Source organism: Athene noctua, chromosome 5 (assembly GCF_965140245.1).
Source record: "Athene noctua chromosome 5, bAthNoc1.hap1.1, whole genome shotgun sequence".
Taxonomy (NCBI): domain Eukaryota; kingdom Metazoa; phylum Chordata; class Aves; order Strigiformes; family Strigidae; genus Athene; species Athene noctua.
The window spans coordinates 12,452,861-12,467,648 of record NC_134041.1 but is presented as its reverse complement, the minus strand read 5'-3'; the positions used below and the strand labels follow the sequence as shown (position 1 = coordinate 12,467,648).

Here is a 14,788-nt window from a genome sequence, read left to right as displayed (position 1 = left end):
TGTACCTCAGGCAGAATATATCCTAGTTAGTATCCGGTATTCCTGGTCAGCACAGATGGTGAAGTGTTGGCAAAAATACTTGCAAAGTGATGTGAGAAGGCTCTGCTTGCTGTTAGTCACTACCACCAAATTAGCTTAATTAAAACCAGCTGTGGGAAAGTGGTCTGCTGCAACTGATAAATCTCATTTCCTTCTCTCAAGTGTCTGTGGGCCTGGAGTGGGTGATAACTGCCGGCTTGGATGCAGTGAGGATCTTAAGGTGGTTGCAGTTCTCTTCCATATGTGCAATTTTGAAGTTGGCCCTAAATCCTGCTTTTGGCTTGCATTTCTCCATATGGAGTCCTTGGCCTTGAGATGCTTGGGTTTGTGTATCGTGTTGAATAGCATCTATTATGGTTAGTGTTGCCATTGGTTTGGGAGAATTAGTGGGCATGTTTGTTTTAGTATGGTTTAGAAAGAATGTCAAGGTTATCCTGCCTGAGAAGGATGTTATTTTATTAAAGTTTAGAAACCTCACAAAACTAAAAGTACCCCTTCCCCCACAACCAAACCCTGACTTTTAAAACCAACAGCTTAAGCCATTTGAAAACATACAGTGCTTTCTCCGAATGGCCAGCCGTCCTTTGTGTTTTGTGAACTGTTGTCTCAGGTTTCTGCAATATTCTTTATTTGTAGAATGCCCTACTCGTCACTGTCTCCCTTCACTTAATCCTCTCCTCTCTTTGTCTATCATCTGTTCAGTTGTGCAGGCAATTTCACAGTCAGACTTATGGCCAAAAAGTTGCCTACGTTGATGGCTTGTCACAAACTAAGAAGAGGCCATTTTTCATTTCTGAATTGATCCCAGACCTGCCAGCATCAAGCTGTTGGGGTTTTTTGCCAGTCAAATGAAGTTGTGTTAGATGAGGCAGCTGTTTTAGAATAAGGTTAATAAAATGACTGTTGCCTTTTATAAGGAGTTCTGCTGGTAGAGTAATCCAGAAATGGCAAAACTCTAAAATTTGTGAATCCCAGTGAGCCTGTGAAATCCTGGCTGGGAGCACACTTCAGCAGGTGCTGAAATGCTAATAGGGAATAGGGTCTGTCATGGAGCGCTCTGGAAGGTTTGTCTTTCTGAGATTACAGTGGGTTTTCTTTGTGCAAGTTGAATTAATTTAAGTATGGGAGTTGCTCTTGGCAGCTCTCAATTTCTAAAGTTCCAGCTTTTGGAGAACTAGAGTTGGCAGTTTCACATGATCTTCATCAAAACCATTTGATGTTTCAGTGATGCTGGTACTGCTGGATGCTGGATTACTGTTCTTTAGCAAGCTCTTCTCTTGTCTTGGTATTTTGATGAAAGTGGTCCACTGTTCTGGGTTGGTTTTGCTTTCTGGTTTTGGGGTGGGCTTTTTGTTTTGTTTTTGTCTTTTCCAGAGGCCCTGCAAGTCCTGTGAAAGTCCATTTGGCCACTCAAGAGCAAAGCTAATATGGGTGTTTCAGAGGCATAAATGAACAACAGAGATAATTGGACATAGCATTGTGGCAAAGCTGAAAAAAAATGTGTGTCAATGCGTGTGACCAAACAAAAGAAGTTGCGTCTACTGAACTTGTAAAATTTTAGTTTCTTTCCTTCAATATTGTTCCAGCATATAATAATGTTGTCTATTATATTTGCTTGCTGAAACATGCAGGAGAGTTTGTGGCTTTCCCAAACAGCCACCCAAGATTTTTGGACACATTATAGCAGATGAGCCTGGTCACACCGCTCATCTACATGCAGTTCTCTGGTAATTTACTGCCTATATCAGTTTTGCACATGAGCTCTGTATCACTTTCCTTTTCATGTCTGACAGACAAGGATCTTTTCAATACAATTCATCCTTGGACAGTAAATGTTCTTGTAGCTGCAGGTGAGACTGGCCTCTTCTTTTAGTCCATTACCCTCCCTGTGGGAGTGGCAGCTTGGTTGTGCTTTTAGTCACTGCTGACTTGGAAACTACACTATGAGGGTTTTTTTTTAAAGAAGGCTTCCTTGCTTTGTGAAACAGTTTAGTTAGGTGCTCAGCAGTTTAAGTCCATTGATCCTAGACTGGAGCTCATGTGCCTTAGTATTTAACCTTCTGGGTGCCTTGAAGTTTTTCTCATTGGCTTGTTTCTCTGCTAATTTAAACGGATTGATTGCATTTCTGTATGTGGTGTGATAGGAGGAACACTTTTTCTTTAGATCGTCTCCAGCTGTATTTGTCCAGGGGCTGGGTGGTGTGATGATCAACTGCTGCTTCTGGTGCTGCTATTTGAATAAGTCTTTCCATTGTCCTGTGATTTCTGCATGTGGAAATGAGGCACTACTGACAGTATTTAGTCCATCTCTGCGTTATTTTTTTAATGTTTTGATGACCCTTTTTTTTTTTTCCTTGAAATCAAATACTTCTGTAAAAGAAAATAATAGGAAGTGAGAATCTATATACACACTGTTCAAAGTTACTGTGGTTTTGGTTCTTTGTTTTGGTGGCTTTTTTTTTTGTTTGCTTTTCCCAGTAAGTATGGGAGCTTTCATAGTCAAGCAGATACTCTGGGAACAGAATAGCATTTGTTTTTGGCATCCTTCTAGGATGCACAGATGACTTCTGGAACATCTTTATTTCAGATTTGCACATGTTAGTGTTTGGTTTAGGATGATGCAAGGCTTTAGTGTAGACATAATGCCCTTTGTAGACCAATTAGTGTGGCTGGAAGGTGAAGACAAGCTGAGGGTACACAAACTGTTCTTCAAGACATTTGGTTTTGAAAGAACATATGCTCGATATCTCTTGGTATATACTACCTATAAAATCGTGTACTGTGTAGGACCTTTCAAGTTCAAATTTTAGTGCACGTTTTGGAAACTTAATGAGTTTTAGGATTTGATGAGCCAGAAGCCTCTTCAGATTTTGGAATCAGTTGTGGTGATGCTGCTAAAAACCAATCAAAAACCTCCAAACTTCCCCCTGGCACCAAACTGCAGAAAAAATGAGTGAAAAATGGATGCAAACAGACTTTCTGTTCAGTATCACCTTTCACATTAATAAATGGTCTGGGTCCTTGTAATGCAAACGAAAGTAGAACATCTCCATTTTCTAGAGAAGATGCCTATAAAGCACTTGTAGTCAGGAGATGGTTTATGCTCATATCCTTTCCTTGTGCCTTACTCCTTCCTGTAATTTTTTTGTATTCTGGGCAGATACAGGAGATGTAAGTCACTGTAAAGCTGTACATATGAACTTGTTGGCAGTTACTCTGGCAGCTGGTACAGATTTGTGTGGTTTAAGGGAGGCTTTTGACCACTGGTTTAATATCGTAAGTTGTAGATAATTTTCAAACAAACTCAATAATGTGAATTTCCTGTTGGAAATATTTATATTTCTGCTTTTGAGGAAGGAGAGGTTTCTGAGAGCTATCTTGGAAAAACCAATGCACAGAAGTTTTTTCCATACCAGGGAGAGAGAAAAAAAAATGGTTGAATGGGTCTGGTAGGCATAAAACCAAGATCAGGATATTAAAATTGTTGTTATCCTGATTACCATTAATTGCATGTAAGTATCTTTATGTAAAACAAAGATGTTCAGCAGCCTTCCAGAGGTCTCTGACAGTTGTGTGAGTATATGTAAGTTTGAGATACTGTCACTAATACAGTTCTTAGTCTGTGTTTTGTCAAGGTTAAAAGCTCATGTCCATATTTAATAAAAATACTACAAGAGTAAAGCAGTTTTCTCTAAATATGAATGCTTTCCATTTTATAGTATCTAAGGTAACAATATATATTTTGTTTGCATTATGAAAATACAGAATTCCTTTTCCTTGTGCCAGTCAAGAAATTTTAGTGTATTTGTCTGTAGTTTGAAACTGAACCTTGTTAAGGACAAATTGTAAGGGTATTTTGCTTTCTTTGTAGTTTCAAGCTGCTATCACGTGGTAGAGAGTAATTAACGTTTGAAAGTTTTTGTGGGTTTTTTGAGGCGTTTTTGGTAATGGAAGTTGCTTGGTATTCCAAAAGTTATGTGAAAGTTGCACGTGTGAGCACTAACCAAGAAAACCGAAGGGAGTATGCTATTTACATTTTTCTAATGATTGCAATAAATAAATATTATTAGGTTAAAATTACTTTAAAAACAATTTGCACCTTTTGAATTGTGATTGAAATCAACCAGAGAGCTTTGGCCAATTAATTTTTGTTTACATCTGTTTTACATCACAAAAATATTGAGTCTGTCCCTTAGTTTGCAAATGATGTATTGAAGTATTTCCAAGGTTTTATGTCCAAATAAGTGTTATTAGGTGCTTTAATAAAAAAAAAAAAAAAAAAAAAAAAAACCAAAACACCAACAAAAACAACAAACAAAACCCACCAAACTTTAGTTGTGGTCTGTAACCCTCCTGTCCAATATTCTTGTTTGAACAAAATAATGTCTATACTAATGATTATTAGGCGCATTCCACACAGAATAATGAGATTTACTATTGATTCAGTACTTTTCTGTCTTAAGTCATGTAAGTGGTTAAATTGGTCTATCCTCCAAATATTCCTAATAGTTAAATCCAACAGTCATACACAGGTAAGTCTAAATACAGTTTCCACTGTGCCCCTGATATATCGAATGTACGAGTTTGTTGTTAATTTTAATTATAAAGACAGCTGTAGTGTTGTTTTGTTACTGAGATTATCTAGGAAACACTAGTAGTGATGCTTTTAAAATAAATGTGTTAAAGAAATCATAATTTGAAGTATTAGCTAGAGATACAGATTCAGAAGAAGATTAACGTATTCTGAACCTAAAGCAAGTGATTTACATCTGGGTACACAAATACCATATTTCTTGATATTGCTTTGATTTCTTCATATTGCTTTGATTAAAGACAAGTACTACCACTGATGCTCAAGAAAATGTACTTGAACTGTACTGGTATATCTACTGGCCCATGTTTTCTCATTTGTCTGCCAATATCCATTTTTTGTCTTGCCACATGGATTGCAAGCTTAGAAGAGAAATGTTTTACTGTTTTGTAATTTATTGCATGTTCCACTATGGAATTTGGGTGTATGACTGACTTATTGCTACAATAATAATTGAAACCAAAATATGTGACTTGGCTTAGGAGGACATGAGCTCCTTAAAATACTAAGAATGTGCTTGGGATTAATTAAAGGATTTCTCTCTGTCAAGAGAAAAACCTCTCAGATGCCAGCTTTATTGGTACATTTTGGCCTGTTTGTGACTTTGTGGTAGATCTGTACCTTCTCTACATTTGTGTTCCTCAAAGCCAATTTTTCATTGAACTTCTGCAGCACCTTGATCTCCCCTTCTCCTTTGCATTTGGGGGGACTGTTTGTACATCTCTTCTGGAAAGAACAACCTAAGAGGCCGGTGCTGTTGGCCCTCCCCTGGAGCAGGGAGCTGTGACAGCCACTGAGGAGCTACACATACTGGATGCTTGGAGTGAAGCATCACATTGTCCTTGTGTCCAAGAGTTTCATTGGTCACGGCACTGTGAAGTTAGGTAGTAGATCCGAATAGATGCTGATCTCATGAGCAAAACATACCAGCCCTTCCTGCTACCAAACAGTTATTTGGGCACTGCTGAAGACAATAGCTATGTAATATCCTTCTTGAAGCATTTGCCAGCTGGAGCAGGACACATCTTTTCATTCAGTTCATTCATTGCAGAATAAAGAAAATTGGCATGCTCAGAACATTTTAAAAATACATCTGTTCGGAACATGAGTGTTGTTTCTTGCTTAGTTAATTTGCCACTTCATTACGAACGTTCTGATGGAAGAGGAGCGATGCGCACAACAGCGGGTGTAAAAGTTGGTTAGGTTCCATGAAATTCATAAAAATTCATTAAAGAAATATTACTACATCTTTCAAGTTCTGTATTGCTCAGACTTGTAGTGTCAATTAAATGACAGGAAATTGAGAGCTGAGAGAGAATTACTTTGCAGTTTACAATGTAAACAGTAGATCTTGATGCCACATAAAATTGAGAAAAGCGATAATACTTCGCTATATCCTTTCTCAGCTCTGAGCACCTTTGGAAAAAAGCAGATTGTTTATTTTTAGAGATGAGAAACAATTTCATCAAAGGACTTGTTCAGGGTTGCACAGGTTGTAGCAAGATTACCTGTATTACTGTGCTTTAGTTTGGCCATGAGTTTGCAGAGACTAGCTCTGAACCAGGTGTGATGCGCTCCCTGGGGCAGAGCTTGTGTGTCAGCCTCATCGCTCTGTGTCCAGTTTCTCAGAGTGCAAACTGGCTGGCTCCAGGCTGAAACTAAAAAGGGATCTAATGTCTGAGTAGAGTGGATGGCCAAGGAATTTGGGTTCAACTCTAAGCTTGGCCATGAAGTCATCTGTCAATGAAGAGGAGGTTGGGTCAGCCACAGAAATGGAGATTCTGCGCAGCCTGCTCTAGTACTGCATGCTTAAAAAGTTAGTACTATATAAATGAAGGTAGTGCTTAAGAAGGTGCTGGCTAGAGCCACAATGCAGAAACTTTTCAACTTTGTACAGTGCATAAGCAAATTAAATATTTAGATTAGAATGAAATTCTTCCATTCTTACGATATTTCACAATGATACGCATTCTCAAAAGAGGGTGAATGTTCCCCTCAGGTACGTTATATGAAACAAGCACCATCCAGTTCCCACATCTTTGTACCGACACAAATACAGCCAGGTGGCACACAGGACAGGCATTCAGATTTAGTACAACGGAAACAGTATTGCAGCCTTGTTTTAAGACAAATGATTAAAGTAGAAAATCCAGAGTTTATTGGAAGTGTTCTTTACAGTCAGATGTTTCCTGTTGCTGAAGATGTGTCCTGTTGCTCAGTGACTTTTCCCTTCCCATAAAGGAAATAAGTTTGAACTTTGAACCTGGGTCTCCTATCAGTTGCAAACAGCACTGGACTGAAACTTTTCATATGGTTTGCTTGCCAAAACTTGCAATCTCTGTATTTACTGCTGTTAGCTTGCACATCAGTGATTAAGGAGTGTGCCTGTGCTCTCTGTGTGTGTTGTCTTTATATATCCCATCGTCTGAGATATTGAAAATGTTAAAATAATGCTGCTCAAACAATGCACTTGAGATCACACATCAAACAATGCAATTGAGATTGTATCTTCTTGTGGTGTCTAAGCATGGGAACACTACTGATTTTTTTTTTTTTTTTTAACAGAGTATGTATGTAGGAGCTGAGATTACTAGCAAGAATAGTCTTATATGTTTTCTTTGACCTCTACTGACTCTGGATGAAGTGGTGCATAGGGGATGTCATGAATGCCTTGAGTTCTGAATAAAGAATATGAGTAACTCAAAGCATCCTTGAGGCTATGGTACAGAAGATGGCCTTGTAGTGACTAGTGCTCTTAACACAGACCCATTTCACAGTGCTCAGAAAAAGGTGGAGAAGTAGGAAAATCCGTTGTACTAAGAAAGAAAGAGCTTATTAAAGCAGAATAAACCAAGCAGTGGGGGGGAACACAACATTAATGCAAAAGTAGGATACTTAATAAATTAGTAGGATGGCATTTATCATTAGACAATAAATTACTTGGCCCTTCCCTAAATCTGTCTTCAACAAGTAAAATAAAGCATCCAGAAGTAAAGGATACCCTGTCAAGTAATTTATAAGTGCAGGCAGTTGTCCTCATGTTCACTAAATCTGAGGAAGGATGTTCATGCTTTAGGTATCTAAGCGAGATCTCTGTGAAACAGAACTGAAATAATTTAATTCCCTTCAATTCTTTGGATATAAGAATTGTCTAGAACATTGCATAGTCATGATAAGAGTGGGGGGTTTTCCCCAGTATTTTTTCTTTGGGGCAGGGAATGTTCTGAGACCTTGCCAAATGAATCCTGTCAGTAGCATGTTTTTTGAGAGCGATGCTGCTTTTGTGAACTTCATTTTCTAACTAGATAAAATAAAAGGATAACTTTTGTTACCACTGACCTTTCCGTCACTAAGTTATGAAGAGTTTTGTGCATTGTATTTCTTCTCTGGTATATGTCATGTTATAGAATATTGATCTCAAAGAGAAAATAAATATTGATGGCTATTGGGGTGTTTGATCCTATCCTTTTCAGCACTCCGCGGAAAAAGGAAGATAAATGAATGACAGACCCTTTTCTTTATGGATGATTTTCCAGTTCTGCGGTAAAAAAGCAGCACCTAAAATCCTTCATTTCGTTCTGACTCTGATTCATAATTTTATCCTTTAATATTGTTACTGTTGTCCCTAGTCCAGGTGATGAAGCTCTGCAGGATGTCTGGTCTCTGATCAAGCTCTGGAGGTAGAAATTACATTAAATGTTATTAAATGTAGGTTGCAGTTCTGTAGGAGTCCATCAGAGTATCTGGAGACCAGGGGTATGGAATGAGAACCTTAACAGTGATCATGCATACAAGAAAGCAATGCAGACCTCAGAGCTTGAGTCTCTGTATGAGGATGTGCCAAATCACAGCCTTATGTTGCGATGTATTATGGTATTCCCTGTTTGGCTTGGTCTGTGGAGCGTATTGCTGTAATGGTATGTGGTATCGAGGCTGTTAAGCCTTTATTATTAAACTCTTATAACTCCTGTGGGACTGATGGTTTGTGGTTTCTCAGGACCACTTCCAAAGCAGCACGCAATCATTTTTTCTACTGACTTTTTTTTTTTCCTGGGGAAGTTGGTTTATTGCTAAAGTCTGGTTTTGTTGTTGTTTTTTTTGGGTTTTGGTTTTTTTTTTAAAAAAAAAAAAAAAAAAAAGGGTAAGAGAAGTTATTGGTTCAGCTTCTTGGTGTCCAATAGGATGAGACAAATATCTACCGATCCTTGCAGGGAAAAATCAGTAAAAAGGAAAATTAGTTAGTGGCTTCTCAGAGGGACTTACTGTAAAAGTCTTAACTGAAATTCTGAAACAACACTTAAGCAAACATACAAATTAAATACAGTCCTTAATTAAATGTGGGTTTTATTTGCTGTTCTCATTCTGTGTTCAGTTTGTATATTGAATTTTCATCAGTGATGAAATCAAAGCAAGGACAGTACTTGCGCTGGAAGTTGGTCGATGTATTTGCTCTTACATTTCAGAAACTTGACACTACTGGGCTTTAAGAGCTGTTTCCACACATCTCTGAAGTGCAGTACCCATGCATGATACTAAATGTTATCCTGTGCTGTCCATATCTCTTTCTTGGAGTTTGAAACTTAAGATGTTTTCCAACATAGGCTTGTTTCTCTCTGTTTCCTAGAAATCTGCAGTTTGTTGGTCAGGATCATCACTCCTTCATGAAGACCCAATACTTTATTTATTTTTCTGTTCAGAGACTAAAGAGTGGAAAAGATTTGGCAGTTTGTAAGAAATAGTGGTTAAAGAATTACTGGTGTCTAAATGCCTAGACCTAAGATGCACAATATATGCAGCAAGATGAGTAATTTAATTTGTCAGTGTTGGAGACAGGGGACTGTGGTGTAGAGTCATGCACACTCTGAGAAAGCCCACGGTTAACAGACAGGAGGAAGGATTTGCAGGAGACCTAAGATGGGGGACACTGGAGTGCAAAGGGGTGTATATGTGTGAAGAGATAAGGGATCAGTGACACTTGCAGTGTATCCCTTCCCTTGAAATATAATTAGTCCTCATACCTGGGTGGCTTATCTGGACTGTGGTGTAAGTGCAGCAACAAATGTAGCCACCTCAGATTTGCAGGTTGTGGTGTTGTTTTTTTTAAATTCAGGATACAACTGTGCAAATCCCATTGTGTTCCTTCAAAGGCAAGTTCAGCTCTACCGTTAGTATGGAGCATTGCTGGAACAGAGTTTAAATCAGGATCCTTGTGTTTGTTCCATAGCAGTGAGCTCTCCTGGCAGAGGGGTCTCGTACGGCCTTCCTCTGCACTCCAAAAGGGTTGTGATGAAGCACGTCAGGTGGCCCTGCACAGCACTGGTTTTTGGGGGATGATGGAGCAGATTCATGCGTTGGTCAAATTTTTGATTTTCTAGCTAGGTGGCAGGTGGAAGGGGAAAGTGACCCAGAGCATAGGTCCCACTGCAGCGTTTACACAAAGTGACCCAAAGCAATTTTGCAGTCTGGCTGGTGAGGTCTCAGCCGTTATTATTCCTGGCACTGAATGCCTTGTTTCTTCTGATGGATTGGATCAGATCCAGAATTGCATTTGGGCTTTTCTGTATCTTGGGGTTTTTTTCTTTTCTTTTTTTAAACTGCTGTAGTCACTGAAAAAATTATTTTAGCTAACATGAAAACAGATGTAAAAGGCTGGCATTGTGGTGTGTGCAGCCTTAAGCTGTGCATATTGGCAAGTTATCGGGTGTCAGATTTCATGATTTGGGCATAAAGACGGCCCTTCAGTTGAGCAGGCAGGAGAAAAAACATTTTAGCTGCTTTATGGAAGTAGGTAGCTGAAAGGTTAGGGACTGCTCCTTCAGACATAAACACTTCTTGGAACCTAAAGCAAGGGCCCATATAAGTAGGTATGTTTTACATCGTGTCTTACTAAGTTTTGAAAGACAGAGTCTTTGATGGTTGCCTCTGAAAGGTAGAGCAGACTCGGGCTTGGTGGAAGGCAGAGGGCACAGACTGAGCAGCCACTTTGTCTCTGAAAAAAAAAAAGAAGTTTAGAAAGCCGGGAAGATTTTGAACTGAGCGATGACTGGAAGAGATTTGAAGCTAGAAGCAAAGAAACTTTTTTTCTTATGTTTGGAAGCAGGACTCGGTGTATTTGCAAATAAATCTGGCTTACTTCAAAGAAATACTTATCTCCATCATCTTCTGACAAAAATAACCTGTAGCTCTGAATTTGGCTGAATGTGAATAGTTGTCTCGGTGGAAGAAAGGTGACACACGATTATCTTCAGCCTTTTTCAAATTTATAGCTTCTTTCCTTTTGAAGTGTTAATGCCAGAAATAAACACGGTGTTTTAATAAAGATCCATGGTTTGTGAAATTACATGTGGGGGTAGAGGGGGAATTGACAGTAATACAGGTTATTCACAGTGAATTTGGTATTGAAACTGTGAAACTAATAGTCACATGGAGAACTGGATTGGAAAAGGGAGCTCACGTTTACTCTGCTTGGAATTTTTTTGTTTATGTGAGGAAGACATTGTCCTTGGTTAAGTGAGTGAAACATTATACTGTTTTAGTAGACTGCAATAATGGGATTAATTTGGTGCTTGCAATGCTTTTTTCAGCCATTCTTAGATAAGTCCTAATATTTCATGTGCAGTGTTTGAATGCAAAATATATTGCAGGAAAATGAACAACATTTAAATTTGGCATTAACTACAAAGCAATACTTTATGTTGATAAAAATCTCAACAGTTTTTTAGAAGTAGAACCCCACAGAGATACTTCAGAATTAATTGATGGCAGATGAATTTAACGCAGTTAAAATGAATTAAACCCCTTGCTATTTTGAATAATATATAAATGTCTGAATTTTATTCCCAACAGAGGAAATACAGTTGTTAAGTCCAGATGGATTTTTATTTTTACTGGAATAAGTTTTGAGACTAGTAATATCTTTTTTTATTTTGTTTAATGTTACTACCACAGTGTTGGATCTTGGACAGCACAGACCTTTTTAAAAATTGTTTTAAATCCAGTTAAATGAACGGTTTTACTATGTTTATTTTGAAAATTTCTCATTGAATTTGTAAGATTTGCAAAATAAACACAGTATAGAAAAACCAAGGGCTCGGTCCAATGTTAAGTTATTGTCAGCTGAAATGTGGTAACTGTCAGTGACTGTGATTGTAGCCTCCCCAAATGTAAGGTGATGCAGCGGGAGCTTAACTTCTTTTCAGCACACTAAATCTGATTGTGATTGGGCTTTTTGCCTTGCACCAAGGGCTTGCACTGAGGCAGCTGCTGTGGTGCTGCAAGGGATGTGTGATCAGTTGATCACATCTGAGGCCTAAGTCACAAACAGAAACTTAAAGGAATTCAATCTATTCATTTAGCTGAAGATGAAAGGCAGTTCTACTATTGCTGTGTCAATTTAAAACCTCTCATTCCATAAAATTATTAATCCTATCATGGTGTTTTGTTCTTTGCTGTGTTTTACCCATTGACAAGTTGTCTTTAAGTTCTGGGCCCAATTCTGCTCCACTGCAGTAGAATTCAGCAGACTTTCTCCTTCATTTTGGCATCAAAATGGATGGCAAACCAGGAGGCATCCTACCAAAATAAGTGTTGGTTTGTCTCAAGTAAGAATGCAGCTGGAAAAAAACCCCCACCACTGAGCATGGTGCCCTATTGCAGCTCCATTTGGAACAGAATATTGCATTGCTGGTGATAAATTCTGCAAACAAGTTCTAGTCTGGGAGAGTGGTATATGAGGAAAATGAATGACTAATAAAGGGATCTGGATCATGGGGTATGCTTAGTGAAAGCAGGCAATAATGGTTTCTATGTGGCCAAATATCAAACTGCATGTATAAAAACTAGTAACTGTAAACCACAACTGAAACGAAGTGCGTCACATCGAATGAAATGGTAACTAAAAGTATTGGGCGTTAACTGGTGGGCAAGAGTTGTCATTGCGATCATGGACAAAAGCACTATTGTCATCCCCAGATGGCAAAATAAAATGGTATCAGGTAGAGAGGTTATATTTTCTTGATATTTGTCATGCATGCTGCATATAGAATACAGGTGAAGGATTTTGGTAATTTGAAATGCGTTCAGCTGGGGAGTCACTAGTGTGAGTAAAGATGTGGAAAACATGGTGAGAACTGCAAGGAGGACAAAATACTTGGCTTAGCAAACAGTGTCAGGGAAGAACTGATCATAATAGGTGAGTCCTCAAAGTAGGGACAAAATATTGAGAATAAATTTGATGAGAAAAAGCTCTCCAGTCTAGCAGTCAAAAGCATATTATGATTCAGTTTTGGTAAGGTTGACCAAGATTATTAGGTGTAATGAAATTATTTTCAATAAATTGTAGGTACTTCATTTGGTAATGATATCATGGTTTGTTGCATTCTCCACTGTTCTGCCTTTGCTAGATGCCTGTTGTTTTGTCTGGCTGGTGTAGAAGTTGTTCTGCTTCCTGGCGGAAGGCAGCATAAGGAGTTATTTAAGCAAAATAACAAGAAAATGTTACAGTGAGAAATGGTACTAAGAAAAAGGGGAAAATGAACTTGTACTCTTGTGTTACAGATTCAGTGGTTCTTTCCTTTGACTCCGTTGGACATACAATAGGCTCAGGTACAACATTGCCTTCTTCTCTATCTCCCACCTCATGACAAGGCTTCTACTTAATTAGACATGGTAGCCATGTTGGGAGGCAGGTCACTGAGTCAGACTTTTGTGGGAATCAACCATCTAGCCAAAGTGGGTAAATAGAGCCTTTCCTAAGTGTAGTGCAAGTATTAAAAGTCTTAGTGCGACACAAGGATTAACATGTGGGACCCTTCCATTACCAAGCAAGGCCTGTTATCATTACCGAGATGACCTGGACATGTTACATGTGTTAGTGATGCAGCTTGTGCTTCTTTTCTCATGTGAAAGGCATTAAGATGATGTCACCCACCAGCTGAAGAAAAACTGTTCCATGCTACTAGGAGAGTTTCTCAGCTAAACAAACAGTTGAGTTATTTGGGGAAAGACATCAGGAATGCTTCCAGGAAGGGGAAGGCAAAAAAGTCGTAGCTAAACAAATAGGGCTGGAAACTTTTATTTTTTTGGGTGGAGATTGACCAGTATTATTGAGCCCCAGGGCAAATCCTGCCCAATCTAATTTCCTTTGGAACCTGAGCATGACCTTCAGTTAAACTGAACCAGAAATAAAAAATTCTTTTGTGTTGGGGGCACTTCATGAAACCAGCAACTGTCGTTTTGGCTATGTGTAATATATGAGCTATAGCCAAGGCACACCATAGTGAGCACAATACTTGATGAAACTCAGTTTACAATGGATGTATATGATATATGAAGTGTAAGTGAAAGGTTAAGAATTATTGTTATAACTTAAAAACCCCGTAACACTTAAAAGATGGGGATATTTATTGTCTTGCAGAAAAGAAAAAATAATCCAAGTAAAGGTTTTATATTTTACCTTGCGTACTAGCCTTTCCTCTTAGGTTGGTAGGGGGAACATGCTGCCTTCCAACATAGCACCTGTCTTCTGCCTGCGCAGTTTGAAAGAGAGCCTGCTGCCTAGTACTAACAGCAAAGCTTGAACACGGATTTCCGATTTACTAACCCCTGAGCTAGTGGTAGTAACTTGCTTTGTTCACAACACCCCAAATAGTTTCTGCTCTTCTTGCATCTTCTCTAAAACTTATATCTGAAATGGATCTGTTGTGGGTGCATGATCTGATGTGTGAGTACCTCTAGGGTGCTGAGTGCAGAGTGGATATGTTTATGGAGGAAAGAGACCCTCTGTTATCTCCCTTCTAATCAATACCAGTCATAACTGAAGTGTGTTGTTGCCTGCCTACTTCTGTACTGCGTGGTAGTTTCTCTAGTCTGCAAAAGTAAGGGGAAGTTGCATAGGCTTGAGATACAAAATCTAGGAGTAAAATTCAGGCAAATATTTGGATCACAACTGAGTATGTCTGAATCAGCATGCCCACACTGGAGTTATGCTGGATTAATGTTGGTACAGCTAAGACCTGAATTTGATCGGGAGTAAAACTTGTAAATATTACCTGCTACGGATTTTTTTTTTTTCCCTAATACTATCTTGGCTTCTAACTGATGTGAAAACAGTTAAGCCTGTGGATAGCTTCCAGTGCAGGGTATCTATGGAGTTAGTCA

The 14,788-nt window shown here is 38.7% G+C and overlaps 1 protein-coding gene across 7 annotated transcripts in view; it reads left to right on the top strand.

Moving 5' to 3' along the window:
• ST3GAL3 (ST3 beta-galactoside alpha-2,3-sialyltransferase 3) overlaps nucleotides 1-14,788 on the top strand; it is a 189,228-nt gene that overhangs the window by 26,119 nt on the left and 148,321 nt on the right. For 6 of the 7 annotated variants that reach the window (XM_074906356.1, XM_074906358.1, XM_074906355.1 and 3 more), the window contains exon 3: nucleotides 13,187-13,234. The exons of the other annotated variant lie outside the window; for it this stretch is intronic. In XM_074906356.1, coding sequence (XP_074762457.1) covers nucleotides 13,187-13,234 — 48 coding nt within the window. The remainder of the gene's footprint in view (nucleotides 1-13,186; nucleotides 13,235-14,788) is intronic. 7 annotated transcript variants of the gene reach the window in all.